The sequence below is a fragment of the Puntigrus tetrazona genome, chromosome 7, assembly GCF_018831695.1.
Source record: "Puntigrus tetrazona isolate hp1 chromosome 7, ASM1883169v1, whole genome shotgun sequence".
In the NCBI taxonomy this organism is placed as follows: Eukaryota; Metazoa; Chordata; class Actinopteri; order Cypriniformes; family Cyprinidae; genus Puntigrus; species Puntigrus tetrazona.
In genome coordinates, this window is record NC_056705.1 from 3,010,885 (window position 1) to 3,027,079 (window position 16,195).

At 35.4% G+C, this 16,195-nt stretch overlaps 2 protein-coding genes across 2 annotated transcripts; both read left to right on the forward strand.

The window, feature by feature from the left end:
* Positions 1 to 22: 22 nt before the first annotated feature.
* LOC122348422 (arrestin domain-containing protein 3-like) lies at positions 23 to 6,510 on the forward strand. The gene is made up of 7 exons (XM_043243851.1): positions 23 to 284; positions 372 to 407; positions 503 to 563; positions 3,263 to 3,410; positions 3,519 to 3,615; positions 4,735 to 4,991; positions 5,178 to 6,510. Exons 1-7 carry the CDS (start codon positions 23 to 25, stop codon positions 5,583 to 5,585), a joined length of 1,269 nt encoding a protein of 422 aa, XP_043099786.1. The 3' UTR covers positions 5,586 to 6,510.
* Positions 6,511 to 7,592: 1,082 nt separating this feature from the next.
* On the forward strand, positions 7,593 to 11,147 carry LOC122348420 (arrestin domain-containing protein 3-like). Its single transcript, XM_043243850.1, has 7 exons — positions 7,593 to 7,942; positions 8,015 to 8,056; positions 8,150 to 8,210; positions 8,676 to 8,823; positions 8,924 to 9,020; positions 9,544 to 9,800; positions 10,431 to 11,147. The coding sequence occupies exons 1-7, from the start codon at positions 7,681 to 7,683 to the stop codon at positions 10,836 to 10,838; spliced, it is 1,275 nt and encodes a 424-aa protein (XP_043099785.1). The 5' UTR covers positions 7,593 to 7,680; the 3' UTR covers positions 10,839 to 11,147.
* The last annotated feature ends 5,048 nt before the right edge of the window (positions 11,148 to 16,195 follow it).

The following is a 16,195-nucleotide window of genomic DNA, read 5'->3' on the forward strand; positions in this document are numbered from 1 at the left end:
GGCACCAGGAGACGATGAGAAGATGTCCCTCGCTGTGAAAAACATTTCTGTTACTTACAATCCTATCAATCAGAGCAATACTTTCACCAGCGGGGATTTCATATCCGGACAAGTCATTCTGGATGTAGCCAAAGACACACAGATGCAGTCGCTCAGTGTGAAAATTAAAGGGAAAGCGGAAGTGTTTTGGACCGAGCATCACAGTAAAATAACTATTGTTTATTCGGATGAAGAGAAGTATTATTCCGTGGAGAGGTTTTTTGTTCGGGGGGACAAAACGCATGGTAGGAGGGACTACAGCGGATGTATGTTTTTGCTTTATAGTTCAAATAAACCAGGTCGTTTTAACCAGCCGTGTTTTGATGTTGCAGGAAATGAGATGCTGAAAGATCCGTCAGGACAGCCGTGTAAGTCTGTTCGGGAATGAGATGATATTAGATGAACAATGCTAAAAGAGCTCTGAGAAATATACTGATCTTTGATTTGATTTGTGACTTCTTAGATTCGTCTGTTGTGGCACCAGGGCGTCATGTTTACCCGTATACCTTTCAGTTGCCTCTACAGTAAGTTTTTTTTCTCTCTCTTTTTTTCTTTAAATAACAACGTTATTAAAAAGGTTAATATCAATGAATTTTCTTTCTTTTCATGTTGATTATGCCACAGGGACTCTGATTATTAATTTATTAAAACAGTAGTAACGTTACAATTGAGATTGTGGTGGGTTAAAATTGGTCCCTCTAGGGTGCGGGGGAAGAAAATTTTGTAATTTTTTGAAATTACAGTCATCGATCTGGTGCACTTTTAAAATGGAAAAATAAGAGCTGGGGCGCATGTTCAGTGTGCAAGCTAAAAGAAAAAAATCCAACCCTCTTAGTAGTTAGTGTCTCAATTGGAAGCCAAACAAATAATAATAATAATAATAATAATCATCATCATCATCATCATCATATTTATTTGAAATAACAACTTTTAATCACCTTACAAAGACACAACACGCATGTAGCATGAGCAGGTTTTTATTTTAATTTGACATCTTAACGTTTGTGAAGTCAGTTCCCTTCAGAAATACATATTGTCTCTTTAGCTTTTGCAGTTGAGCTATTATTTTGGTGAAAACTCCAGCTTATGTGAAACCAGGTTTGCAAACGTGTGCTAAAAAATGTAAACATTTGCACATTACAATGCATACAATTATTCAAATAAGACAGTGTAACTGGTTCCCCTTTGCACAGTAAACCCACAGCATATGCAGAAGAGGAGTTCACCGAGTTCCCTGTGATCTGAGCCACTGATGCGGAAAACGTCACAAACTGATCGTTTGCGCTTCACTTTAAAATACAGGCAGCGTACAGAGACTTCAAAAGTCACAATACTTTTCCAGTTTTATAGATAATTTCCCAAAGCAATGTTAAACACGTTTTGTGTATCTTCAGTTTATTACGAAACTGTGGTGGAACAGATTAGATTACAGTCTTCTGCGAAAGTATTCAAACAACTGCAGTTTTTCACGTTTTGTTATGTTGCTGCATTACGTTAAACTGCTTTAAATCACTATTTTCCTCATCGACCGACACTCCATGCACCATATTGACAAAGCAAAAACAGAATTATCACAACTTTATAAATGTATTAAAATAAAAAACAGAATTACATTGCTGAGTACATATCCATAACCTTAACTAAAATTTTAGCTGAAGCACCTTTACAGTCTCAAGTCTCTTTTGCTTAATGCAAAAAGCTTTGCTCATCAGCGATTTGTCAATTATTTGCCATTCTTCTCCTCTCCTTTCCACCTCTCAAGCTCTGTCAGGTTGGATGGAGGAAGATACACATTTTCAGGTTTTTCCAGAAATATTTCCAAGGTTCATTGAACTGTTGGAATGTAAACCTGCCCAGACTGAGGTTCAGAAAGCTCCGGCCTGGGTTTTCATTAAGGGTCCATTTTAAAATCTCAATATTTTAGTGCCCTGCCGCTGAAAAAAAAAGCCCCACAGCATGAGGCTGCTATCAGCACACTTCACTTTTGGTATGGTGCAGCAGATGATGAGCAGTGCCTGGTTTCCTTCAAGCATGATGCTTAGAATTGAGATTCATCAGGCCAGATAATCTAGTTTCTTACAGTCTGAGGGTCCTTTAGGAGCTTTTTTTGTTTGTTTTGTTTTTGCAAATTTGCCTTCTCTGATGGCGTCTTGGGCATGAGCCTGACAATTTTAATCACACCCCTCTAACTGTCAATGTTCTTTTCTGAATGAAACACCTACGTTACTACATTCATTACTTTACTTCATCAATTTGCAGTAGAAAAAAACAAGCTGTGCCCTCTAGTTTAATGTTGTTTCTCTCGGAAGTCAGAATACAGGAGTAAAATGGGTCCAGTTTATGCAGGCTTGGATGATATGGAGGCCACGAACCACTCAACCCAAAGCACAATAGCTGTGCATTATCCCTCTTTTATAGCATGGTCTGCCTGAATACTCAATTCTGATTGGCTGGAGGGAAAACGTTTAATGCACAGATAGTTCCAAGTCAGTTTAAATAGATTTATTAATTATAATAATGCCCTACTTGGGGTTAAATGCAGAGCAAAGAATTCTAGTATGTGTTATCACACTTTCATTAAAACATACTCAGATGAGATCTCTGACCTCTCTCTCTCGCTGTCTGTATAAGTGATGTGTGTGTGGTTTTGTGCGCATTAATACAGAAACGTGATTAAACTGATCTGTGCTTTCCTAAAAGGTTTTAACGCATACCTGACAGCCAATCAGACTCATGCATTCAAACAGACCATGTTATAAAAATAACTGGTAACACTTTATAATAACTGCACACTATGAATCATTAGTTATTCATTAGTAAATAGTAATGTCATCTTTTATAAACATTGTTCCCACATTATTAAGCATTAGTATATGATAATATTTGCTCGCTGTGTTAATGAATGCTTTATTGACACACATTCCTGCTTTAATTCACGATTAAGTCAGGTAGTCGTCTATTTTTGTGAGCTCATCTAAAGTGAGGACTATTTATACACTGTAAAGGAGACAAAGGAGATTTAAAGGAGATCTCATTTATCTTCCAAACAGAAAAGTTAAACACAACACAGAGGGATACAGAACACAGAATGTTTTTTTTTCAAGATGGAAAAAAAAACTTTACTTAGTGTACACTGTACACAAAAAACAATGAAAAATATACGTCTGCAATTTCACAGAAAACGTATTGGGCGGTTTACATAAAACATTTCTTTTCTTTGTAGGCACTTCCCACCAACATTCAAAAGTTCAGATGGAAAAGTTGTCTATACTTTGGAGACAAAACTATCCAGATCTATGCGCATTTCTATCAAAGACAAAACAGAGTTTCACTATATGCCCAGACCAGATGTGTCCAATCCCGAACTAATGGTGAGATTACAACAAAAACCTCTCGTACAGTATGCCTTTACCATAAATCATCTCTACCTTTTGAATTTCTTTCATGTGTATAATAAATGTTTTTTTTGTCTTATTTAGGCACCTCAGTATGGAACCAAAGATAAAAAAATGAAATTCTTCACCTCTGGGAGTGTCTCCATGAACATAAACACTCGGAAAATGGGATACTACCCTGGTAAATTATATTTCTTTTAACATCTTAGCATTGTTAATGTTCTCCCATTGTCAAAGAAAGCCTTATTTGAGCCATTTCTGTATACATGTAAAATACCACAAGCTTAAATATGTGTAAAATCTGAAAAAAGGTGAACACTGTTACTATTCCATTCTTGAGGTTCATGTTGGTGATCTGTAAACAATGTAGTGTAAGCAAGTAAATGAAGTTGATGAATGAGGTCTTTTTAGATCATGTGTTTTCAGCTGTTGTAATAACTGACAAAGAAGTTACACATTTCAGCTGTTAGCTACTAGTTACTAGTAACTAGTAGAACTGGTTCTACTTGTTTTCCTTCTTCTAGGAAAACATTAATGTTATTTTTTTTTAGATTTTATTATGCTTTCATTATGTTACATGCATATTGTAGGTTAATTAAATTAGTATTTATTCATTTTCAGTGATATTTCATATGTAACACAATCGGTGTTGGGGTTACGCATTATGCATAGTTATGTAGTGAAATAACTTTTTTCAAGTAACTAGTAAAGTAACGCCTTTTTCATTTACCAAAAAAAAAAGGCTTTGTGTATGGCTGTACCCTGTTGAACATAATACTTATTGTAGTTATAGACTAAATGCCAACTTGCATTGAATCACACAAAAACAGATTCATTTTTCCTCAAAATGAATAAAAACAGTAAAAAATGCAAAGTAGAAATATGACGCAAACTTACATTTAATTATGTTAAGCTATAATGTATCTAATTTGATTAACCAATGTTTTTGCTATTGACCTTAATTCAATTGATCTAATGATTTAGTTCATAATATTACATAAAACATAATATTTGGGTGTTTTTATTGCTGATTGAAGAGCGATGATCTTGCTTTTTCTTCATCCTGAGGCTGATTAATTTCACTTTTGGTATATATATATATATATATATATATATATATATATATATATATATATATATATATATATATATATATATATACAATCAGGCCCAGCCCAAATTTAAAAAGGTATACAATACAACAATGTATTACTCAAAAGTGACTTTACCCAAAACTTTTTTCAGTTCAGTGTTTTACTCTACAATTTTGACCTAATTGTTTCATTGTGTCTTGCTAAAGGAGAACGCCTGAAAATTTTGGCTGAATTTCAGAACAATTCTCCACGTGCAGTCAAACCAAAATACTGCTTGTATGAAAAACACAGTTTCTTTGCCAAAGGAAAGAGGAAACTTCACACAAATGAACTGCTTAAAGAGGAAGGGGAACCCATTGAGCCAAACTCAAGGAAAACTGTCACCAAAGAGCTGTCCATTCCACCCAGCCTTGCCATCTCTATCCTAAACTGCAGGATCCTCAAGGTTGAGTACAGACTCAGGGTGAGAAGCATAGACATTAGAATGTCATATCTCTGTGTTTTATTTTTCATTTAAAGTTGGATCATGACAAGTTAACTGTTTTAAATTAAGGGATGCGCTGATTGTTTATGTTAAACAGAGTTATGTTGTCATTACTTGTTCTTAATTTAAATAATTTGTTTTTCATTATCTGTGCTTCATGTCTAGGTCTACCTGGATGTACCGTATGCCTCAGATCCAGAGATCAAATTTCCAGTTGTGATTCTTCCTCCTCAGCTTGTGTCAGGGGCTACAAACAGTGACTTTGGAGTCTGGAATCAACCCCCAGGAAGCAACATGTACCCCAACCCACCTGCTATTGCTCCACAAGCCCCAACACTTAATGTTGGACCACTTGGTCAGTTTGCTCCACCTAGTTACCCTGGGTCTCCGTGTCATTTTGCTCCACCGAGTTACCCTGGGCCTCCTCTGGGTCAGGTTGCTCCACCTAGTTACACCGGACCACTGGATCAATTTGGTCCTTCAGTTCCACATCAGCATGATCTATCAGCTCCACCTCCTTATCAAGAATATCAATTTTACCCACAGTTGCCAGACCACCCTGAAAAATCTTGACAAAGTGATTTTAGAATCAGGTAATTTTTTAATTACTGTTTTATCTAGATTCCTAGAATCACTACTTTATTCCAAATGTAGCCTCTTATATTTGAAGTAGTGATGTTGACTGTTAATTAGCTGACAATGTTCTATACTAATTATTTGTCATTTTACTTTTCATGAAAAAGAATTGATATGTTGTTAAGACTGTTGTATAGGTTTATTTTTCTTAAACGTTGTTCTAACTTAAAGTTGTGCTGCTTTAAAATTGTAGATTCATTCTTCAACTGTACTAAACCTGAATATTTTAGTTTACTACACAAAATTAAGGAAGCAAGACCATGTACATACATAAATAGGCTACATATATATTTAAAGTTGGAAAACAGTATTTTATAGTGTAGATTTACCATGTATCGGTTTACCATTTATCAGTTTCTGCATAAATTGTTACAAAGGTTACAGATTTACCATGAATTGCTCCATAAACTGTTACAAAATGTATTTAGAACTTCTAGTGGTCGTCCAGTTGATATGATTCTTTTGGTCCCTGCACCGGTGTACACATGCAAGTAATAAAAAAGTTATTTGAACAGGTGCCAGTGGTTCCAACATCTGAAGAAACTTTTCGTTTAATAAAAGGTTCTTTGTGGCGAAAGAAGGTTCTTCATATAAAATGGCAAGAAAGAGAACCTTTAAAGAACCTTTAACTGAACTGTTCTCTCTGGAACCAAAATGGTTCTTCTCTACCATCAACCTTTTAAGAGTTTTTAGTGTATTTTATGCTGTTGTTTTGAATTACTGGAAACATTGTCATTTGTCAATGGAAAATTTTTTTTTTCAAAATGACTGAAGAAAAGTTTACGAGTCGTAACATGGGGCATAACGATTGCTTGGCTGATAATGTCAAATATAATAATAAAGTCATATTGTTAGAGAGCTACATGGCTGTCTGTCAGTTCATTAAAAGAAGCCTTAGTATATTTTCTCTATAGACTCTAATCCAATACTTTTTAATGTAACATGCTAGGCACATGACTGTTTGGGTATTGTCTTTATTTTTACAACACCTCTAATTACATAAATGCTCACAAATTAGTTTAACAGTAAAACCTTCTGCAGTCACCGATATCAGAGATTTAGCATTAAAATGTATAAGAGAACATACAATGGGATTTGTTTGCCCTAAAGTATTGTGATTGATAAAATGTATAATGTAATAGTGACTTTTTTTTTACTGGTTCATAGATATACTGGTTTATCCATAAAACTAACCTTACATGACAATGAGACAATGATTACATTAGCAATATTATCATGTTATCATATTGTCATCATATATATATATATATATATATATATATATATATATATATATATATATATATATATTAGCTCACATCACATCAAACCCTACTTATTATGTCATATCATTCTAACCCAAAAAGCAAACTATGTAAACTATACAAATCTTGTGTAATCCCAGGCTAACTGCAATCAGAAGCATTTAAAACTGGAATATAATTTCATTTCATAAAATCCTTTCTGGATTACAATCCTCCATCAAAATGTTTTTTTTTTTTACATTGAATTACTCCAGCTGCTATGAGAATATGCTACATTTAAACGGTGGGTCTCCTGCAGGATCCTAACAGGTGTAATAAGGCGATATATATTATATACTATATATATTATCCACTCTGATCAGAAAACATTATTACCAGCTAATCGAGCTGAAGTAAGGCGACAGTTTTGAACGCTGGCTGGTTGGCTCTGAAAAATTATTTTTGGATCATTTTTAAACACGAAAAACCCTGCAGCTTTAAAATAGTGCCAATGCAGGGCTAGACTTTCTACGTGTACATGCAGGCACTAACCTGTTGAATGTAAAGTGTTTCTGGACACTAGGCAAAACGCACACATTCTGTCTGAGAAATTCTAATCCGCTTCTTTTCCAATAATGTCATCTTGTTTTATGGCTGGCGTGCGGCACGCACAGCCCTGGACCTACGAGCGTCCCTCCTACAGGTTAAAGTCCGCAGCTAGCGCGTGTCTCTAAAGTGATTTCATAGAGTTACAACTCCAAAAGAGGATATTTACACCAAGCGACAAGATGTCTATCACCGTGAAAAACATTTCTGTTACTTACAATTGTATAAATCAGAGCAATACTTTCACCAACGGGGATTTTATATCGGGACAAGTGATTCTGGATGTAGCCAAAGACACACAGATGCAGTCGCTCAGTGTGAAAATTAAAGGGAAAGCTGAGGTGTGCTGGACAGAACGTCACGGTCAAACTACTGTTGTTTACTCGGACAAGGAGAAGTATTATTCCGTGCAGAGGTTTTTCGTTTCGGAGAACAAAACACACGGTAGGAGGAACTACAGCTGTACGTTTTTATGTTAGCCATCAGGTCGATTCAAGCATGTTCTGTGAATCTTAGGTAATGAGCGTGAGATGCTACACGATCCCTACGGACAGCCGTGTAAGTCTATTTCAAGTTACATGAATATTGCAATAAGAGTTATGAAAGATAAACTGAAACGCATAATATTTGCTTTCATCTATGACTCATTAGATTCTTCGGTCGTTGCGCCAGGGCGTCATGTTTATCCATTCACCTTTCAGTTGCCTCTACAGTAAGTTACACAATCTTCGCTTTTCATCGACGTTGGATCTGTAAAACGTGTAAAACGTGTAGGCCTATGTCTGTGTGGATCATAAAATATGTATGACATCATAACATGCACTTTAAAACGTGTGCAATCTCGGAAAAAATGGTTATCTTCACTTTTGACAAAGCATGATGAGATAAGAGAACGAAACCATCTCTTCTTCGCTCCAATTTTTGTCTCCCCTCATGAAGCAGCTATTATAGTTGTTTCTGCACTGTCCAATACACGATTCACGAAGCCTAGTGCTATTTTACAGCCACAATCGTGAAACACTTACAGTCAGTGGTTTTCCTGTCATGCCATTGCATGTTCCTTACCTCTCTTTTTCAAATATCATTGACATTGAAAAAAGTTAATATAGTAATTAATACATCGAGAGCCAACGTTTATATTTTATAACTCCACATTTACACATTCTTTTCTTCATAGACACTTCCCACCATCCTTTAAAGGTTCAGTTGGAAAGATTGCGTATTCTTTAGAGGCAAAACTAGAAAGAGCAATGCGTGTTTCTAGCAAAGACAAAGCAGAGTTCCACTATGTACCCAAACCTGATCTGCCTGGCCCTGAATTATTGGTGAGATTATGTTTAAAATCCCACGTGTGTTTTACTGTACAATCGTCTGTATGTTTTGAGGTTCTCTCATCTAGCCTTTTGCATGTTTTGTCTTATTTAGGCACCTCAGTACGGAACCAAAGATAAGCAAATGAAACTTTTCACCTCTGGGAGTGTCTCCATGAACATAAACACAGAAAAAATAGGATACTACCTTGGTAACGTTGTATTTGTTATTTTAAGATCTCAGAATTGTTGATGTCCCCTCATTGTTAACCATTTTTGTTCTATTGTGTCACATAAACTCAAAGCTCGATTTACATCAGCCATTTTCATCAAATCAGTCAACATGTTCTGTCAGTTTGACATAAAAGTTTTGTCTCAGTAAGTTAGTGTCAGACTTTTGTCGGAGAAAGGCTTAATTATTAATAAGATTTAGCATTCACATATTATATAATTTAGTTAGTTCTATTATGGTCAAGTACTATTATGTTTGGGTTCTATTGCAGGATCATTTGGCGTCACAAGATCCAGATGGTTTTTGTAGATTTAAAAGATAATTTTTCATCCCACACAATACAGCAGCATTGTCATAGAGCTTTCATTGTGAACTTTAAATTGCCATGTGTAATGGGAATGTAAACTAAGAGGCCTATTTTTGTCAAAAATGCAGTTAAGGTTGCATTTTTTAGTAATATTTTATGATGCAGTTTACCTAATTAAGTGTGTGTCTCTCCACAGGAGAGGGCTTGAAAGTCTTGGCTGAAGTTCAGAACAATTCGTCCCGGTTAATCAAGCCAAAATACTGCTTGTATGAAAAACACAGTTTTTTTGCAAGAGGCAAGAGAAGGCTTCACCTACATAACCTTCTAAAAGAGGAAGGAGAACCCATTGAGCCAAATTCAAAGAAAACTGTCACCAAAGTGCTGTCCATTCCACCCAGCCTTCCCACCTCTATCCTAAACTGCAGGATCCTCAAGGTTGAGTACAGACTCAAGGTTAGTTTTAAAATCCAAAGCAACTCATTACAGTGAAGTGAGTGCATACATTAGATTGGCGTATTGGTCTGTCTGTTTTTATCTTTAAGGTATATTTAAAATTATAACTTAAGGGCTGTGATCCTCTCTAACAGAATCTCTGTTACTGAATATTTCATATCAATTCTATAACCCCTACTTTTAATAGGATTATTTTTATTTGCCTGAAAATTCTTTATGTTGACCTAAAAACATGAAAGGGGTCATATGATGCGATTTTAGGTTTTCCTAAGTCTTTGGAGTGTTACAAGCTGCTAGTGGATGTTATGGTAAGGGGCGTTTGACCAATCACGGCGCACTGGATAGCTGGCAAATCAGAGAACGCCTCGCTTTTTTTAAAGCTTTGTATAAATCGACCCATTACGGAAAGCAGGGCTTAGAGGAAAAGCAATGATGTACAGTATGTGGAAAATAATGTGTTTTTAAACCACATAAACACATTGCATTACACAAATTACACAATAATGTTCTTTTTAGCAACATCATATGATTCCTTTAAAATGCAAAAATCATAAATGGATAAAATAATTACTTTACAAATTTACAGTACAGTCCTAATTGAATGATCTCTATTTCAATATGTTTCCATAGGTCTACCTGGATGTGCCGTATGCCTCAGATCCAGAGATCAAATTTCCAGTTGTGATTCTTCCTCCTCAGCTTGTGTCAGGGGCTACAAACAGTGACTTTGGAGTCTGGAATGAACCAATAGAAAGCAATATGTACCCCAACCCACCTCTTATGGCTCCACTTGCCCCACCACTTCATGTTGTATCACCCGGTCAGTTTGGAGCTCCTGGTTATCCCGGTCCTCCTCATATTCCTTTAGGAGCATCTGGTTACCCTGGTCCTCCTCTTGATCAGGTTGGTGCACCAGGCTTCCCTGGACCTCCTGGTCAGTTTGGTCCAAAGTCTCATCTGCCTGACCCATCAGCTCCACCTCCATATCAGGACTATCAATTATATCCAAAGTTGCCGGATCACCCCCAAAAATCTTGACAAAAATTGTTTTAAAATAACATTCTTGGCTTCTTTTATAATAAGATAGTCTGAACCCTTTTATTTAAAGATTTGCGAGAATAATTGATAGTCATGTTTTCTACAAAGTTGTTATGAATTTGATATGTTAAAATGATCACAGTTTGGATATCATTTTAAGTTAGAACAATAGTTAATCAGTCTATTAAGGTAACACACAATGATGTTTTTATGTCTTTTTGGAGCACTGCAATCAATCAAATTACCATTACACATTTTATTCTTTTTCTAATTCAGCTGAATAAAACTTCTTTGTAATTTTTTTTTATACAAATTGATGTATTTTTCCACTGGCTCTGAAGATCCTAAGTTTTTTATTTGTGACATGACCCAAATCAGTCAGCTGAGGACAGTTTTATATACTACTAGAGATTTCTGAATTTCATAATAAGCTTAATTTAACATGTAATAAAGTTTCAGAATGCTGTCAAAATTGAGTTTAAAACCCCCAAAGACCTTTGACTGATAACTGTTGTTAGATCATTTTATTATGTTTGCTGAGTTATCGGCTGCCAGGGTCACACATTTTTACTGTTACTAGTAAAATTATTTACCAGATTACTATTATGGGCAAAAGCCTTTAGATTATGCAATATTTTTTACTGAACAAGCGTTGTACAAGTGTTGAGAACCAGGTAAAGGTTTATCTAGAAATCTTTACCAGTATGACATATCATGCTACACTCGTGACATCACAGTTAACAGATGGGAACAACCAGGAATGTTGCCTTAAGCCCGCACTAAAGCCTTTTATTCTATAATATACACACAGGGCCTCGGGGGCCCCGACTCATAGAAACAGCTCCCTGGGTCCTGTAAATGTAAACTAAACGGTTGTAGTTGGCCTGCGATACATGAAGTGTACTATGAGGAAACGTTCTTCAGATTACAAAATTGGCCAAGACAGCTTTCAAAACCGAAACTAATCATCTGGTGTCTGTTCACATACGATTGCTGAGTTTCACTATATATATATCCATATAAAAAACTAAAGTTTTAGTAATCTCATTTTAAATCATTTGTGTGAACAGCATTATGGTTCATTTTATTTTCTGGCAGGCATTGGACAAATTGCACTGAACTACTTTCAATTCAACTTAAAGGATACCACCCCAGTGACAGCTTTTGTACACTTTTTTTCTGAATGTACGTGTGCAACAGAATAGCGATGTAACAACTAAAGGTGAATTCCAGTAATAATTGAAATGCATGACCCACTGGCCTCTTCCCTGTTTTCCGCACACACCTTTGTCTCATTATCACTCTCGCACTTTTATTTAAAAGGATTTCCAGGCGCCCACAGAGCAGACAGTGTTGACAGCAATATTTGTACTCCAGACTATACAGTTTATTCATTTGTAAATATGTAAGTAAACATCATACAGTCAGTTTTCAGCATCGAAACATTTCATTAGTGAGCAATTCCAGGGCTATGAGCTACTCAACTACATACAGAACTAAAAAGTCATATAGTCATGTGCCAATCACACCTCTCTCTCTCTTTGTTAATAATAACATTATGATGCAAAGATTGCTAATAGTGCATCAGTCTACTCAGGAAATGATTTCGCTTTTATTATAACCGTTTATATTTGCATGGTCTTTACTTTTCCAGAAAATGATTATATTAACTAAAAAACTTAATACTAATCTACCAATCTCTGTTGTTACTATTTAAAGACTTTAATGAGAATTAATATTATTATTACTATGTATTTAAAAAAAAAAAATCAATTTAGCATTAAAAGGGACTATATATTATATATTAGTGCTGCCAAGTGATTAATTGCATCCAAATGAAAAAAAAGTACTGTTTATATTTATTATGCATATATGAAAATTGGATGTGATTTATCACGATTAATCGTTTGACAGCACTAAATATAATTGTAATTAGAGGGAAAAATATTAATTTAGAACTTAATCTGAGTTAAAGTAGATGTTAATTAGTCTATTCTACATATAGAGGCACGACTCCTCTGCAGGCCATAAAGGAAAACAACAAGATGGTGTCAGCTCCAAAACGCTTCATGAAGCTCGCTTCTTACAGTTTCTGCACTGTATACTGCATTAGTGCTCGGCTGACATTCACTTTACCCATTCCATAAAAATGGTGAGTTTATGCCAATTAAATCGCTTAATATTCATATAAGATGGCAGCCCTATCCAAGATGGTGGCCTGTGCTTGCCAGTTTATTTTAAGTGTTTGTGCCATTGCATACATTGATTTTACTTGGATGTGACAACTGGGATTTAAGGGATTTCATATCAGTGCCGTTCAACTACTGCTAGAGCGTTTTACCTCATAAGGCCCATTTTGTTTCTACAACAGTCTTTGCTCACATAGGCTGTTCAGACAAGGTGCTGTGTTAACTGTAGTTTTGTGAGATTTTATTTATTTATCCATATTTATAGTGTTTCAGAGTTTTAAGACTGTTGTTTATTCAGTGTCATTATTTCTCTTGTGCTACATATTAACTTGCTGACAATGAGACAGTTTATCAAAGCTGTGCCTGATAAGTTTTTATGTATTAGGAAGAGATATGATATGGTTTGTCAGCTCAGTTGGATCCATTATATTGTCAGGATCCTGGAAAGTGTACAGACCGTTGATTATTGTTATATATTACTGACTAAACTATTTTATAAAATTGAGCCTAGTCCAGGCACTGGATCTCTTTTATGGTGCATTACATTGATACTCCTGGGAATTATGTATTGAATGTGTGTTACTTGTTGTTTATGTATACAGTCATGTAAAAAGGTTTTTTTTGTACTGATTTTATTTTGTAATTTCATGTTGTATGACCAATTCGTTCATATTTCCTAACCGAATTGGCTTGTAGGCTACAGTTTGGATTAGAGCAGATTTTGGCATTTCATTAGTTGCAGTATGAAATATTGTATGATTCTTCATCTCAGTTTTATTTTGTGAGAGTGATACGTGATCAGCATGCGCTGTCCTATTTGCTATCTAACTGTAATCGAATCTGTCATGTCTACTTTACAACGGACACCTGTGTTTGTTTTACTATAAAGCTGAGTTATTTGTTATCACTATCATCATCGTACAAGTTCATATCAACTATGATATACAAATAATTGAACTGTGCACATTATGCAAATATTCATCCACACCTGAATTACCTATATAGTCCACTTCCATTTTGTGAGAGAAAATTATTGAAATAATGTAAAAAAAAGTAAAAAAAAAAAACAACCCCAAAACTACAGTATTTAGTTTAAGCAACTTATTTTTAAATGACAAAATGAGCCCAGTTTGATTGCTAATTTATGCATTTGAGGCAGGATAGATTCTCCTATATTTGACTCGAATTAGTATTTATACAATTTTTGCAAAACAAAATCATTTTGGTGATTAATGTTATCTTTGGTGAAGTTATTATTGACTCATTTTAATGAATAGTCAGCAAAACGTCCTGTTTTAAACATTTTAACCAAAGGAATACACAATACATAATATTAAGTTTAACAAAAAGCTTGTTTTATGTGACTCCAAAATTTGAATCAATAGATTTATTCGCAGTACGTTTTTAAATTGATGTATATTCAACATTCATATTGTTCATCCTGATGAAACAGATTTGCATTCTCTCAACAAGCCTACTAATGAGTAATGTGAGGTGGAATTCCATGCATGCCTTGCCAAACATAATTTGGCTGCCAAGTTTGTTTCTATACACAAATATTGGCACACGTTCTCTGTATACTATTTATTGCTTGCAAATATTTAAAGGACCGCAAAATGACTGTGTCCATATACAGTGGACAGAAAATCTGAGATCACATTGAAAATCTGGGATTTCCCACCTCACACCATGCTGGTTAACCCGCAAACCTAGAAAATGGCAAAATGTGGACCCCACTGTATTGTACTGTACAGATAATTTCAAAGCATTTAGAGCCGTTTACATGTTACCTTAAAGCCAAATATTGAAGTAATATTTAACAAACAGAAGTTTTGTTGCGTTCATACTCTGCCATCTACTGGTTGACGCTAGGCATTTCTGAAGATATGTATGTATATATATATATATATATATGCTTTACCATTAACTTTCTGACTCAAGATACTGTGTATAAAATACATTGTCAGTAAAACAATGTGTTTGATTTACAGCATGTTCTAAAAGTTTACCTTTGTCCGACAGCTCTCTGTTGAGCCAGATGGATAACATGCACTGTCAGTACTCAGTATTTTATCCTTCTAACCGACATCCAGCTAAATACCCGGCTGTGGTGTTTAAAAAGTCTCAATCCTTTTCACCATGAACATTTAATGCTGCACGTATCTATTTTTAATAGCTGCCTTTTGCAGTGAAAACAGTGTAAATACATGTAAATGTCCCTCTTTCAGCTATTTGTGAGATTAAACAAACCCTCGGCCGCGTCTGCCGCCATCCCTCTCCACATTTGAACGTGGACTGTTTTTGGAACAGAGCTCAAGGGGTGTGGTTTGAGCTATCTCCCAACTCACAGCCGGCAAGTACCCATGACAACTATTTGAGCCTGCTGGCAACTCACTGTCTTCACATGTTGGGGTTGCCATAGCAACTCCCCGCGGGACTCCCCCTAGATCGACAGGAGGGGCGTCCAGTTGACTAACCCGTTCTTCGTCAGAGAGCTTGAGGGAAAAGCACTGTTGTGGATCTGAGAAACCAAAACCTCAAGAGGACCACGCTTACAGGCCTAACACTGACTCACCAAAACAAGCCTAGGGAACAACCAAACAATGGCACTCCAGTGTTAGGCACTTGATGATTGTTCTGCATGGCGTATAAAGAATTTTCAAATGTTCGTAATTATTTGTTCTTAAATGGTAAGGAAAATCAATTCATTAAAAAATAATAATTCAAAAAATTACAAGGGCTAATAGAAAAAGTGTGTCTAAACAACAATGTGCATTAAAGGCATTTAGATTTAGTTGATTTTGTTACAATGAGAATCGACATAATCGAGCTGTATATTTCTATATATATATATATATATATATATATATATCCAAATGATATACCGACACATTGACTGTACTTATATCTGTAAACAGTTCAAGAATAGAATGCTCTGGGTGTTTGGACTGAGCTTTATAAAGCAATCTTTACACATTGCCTTACAATGTCTTGCATGAATGGCACTTGATGACGACTGTGGTTATTAGTGTCTTTGTTGTGTCAAGTGCTGTAATAATGGCGACGATTTCTCTTTTTGTAAAGCCTTTTTAGACAGAAATACCGGTTTACAAAATACAACAATAGAGAGAGGCAATAAAAAAAGAAAGTCAATCAAGGCCAACCAAT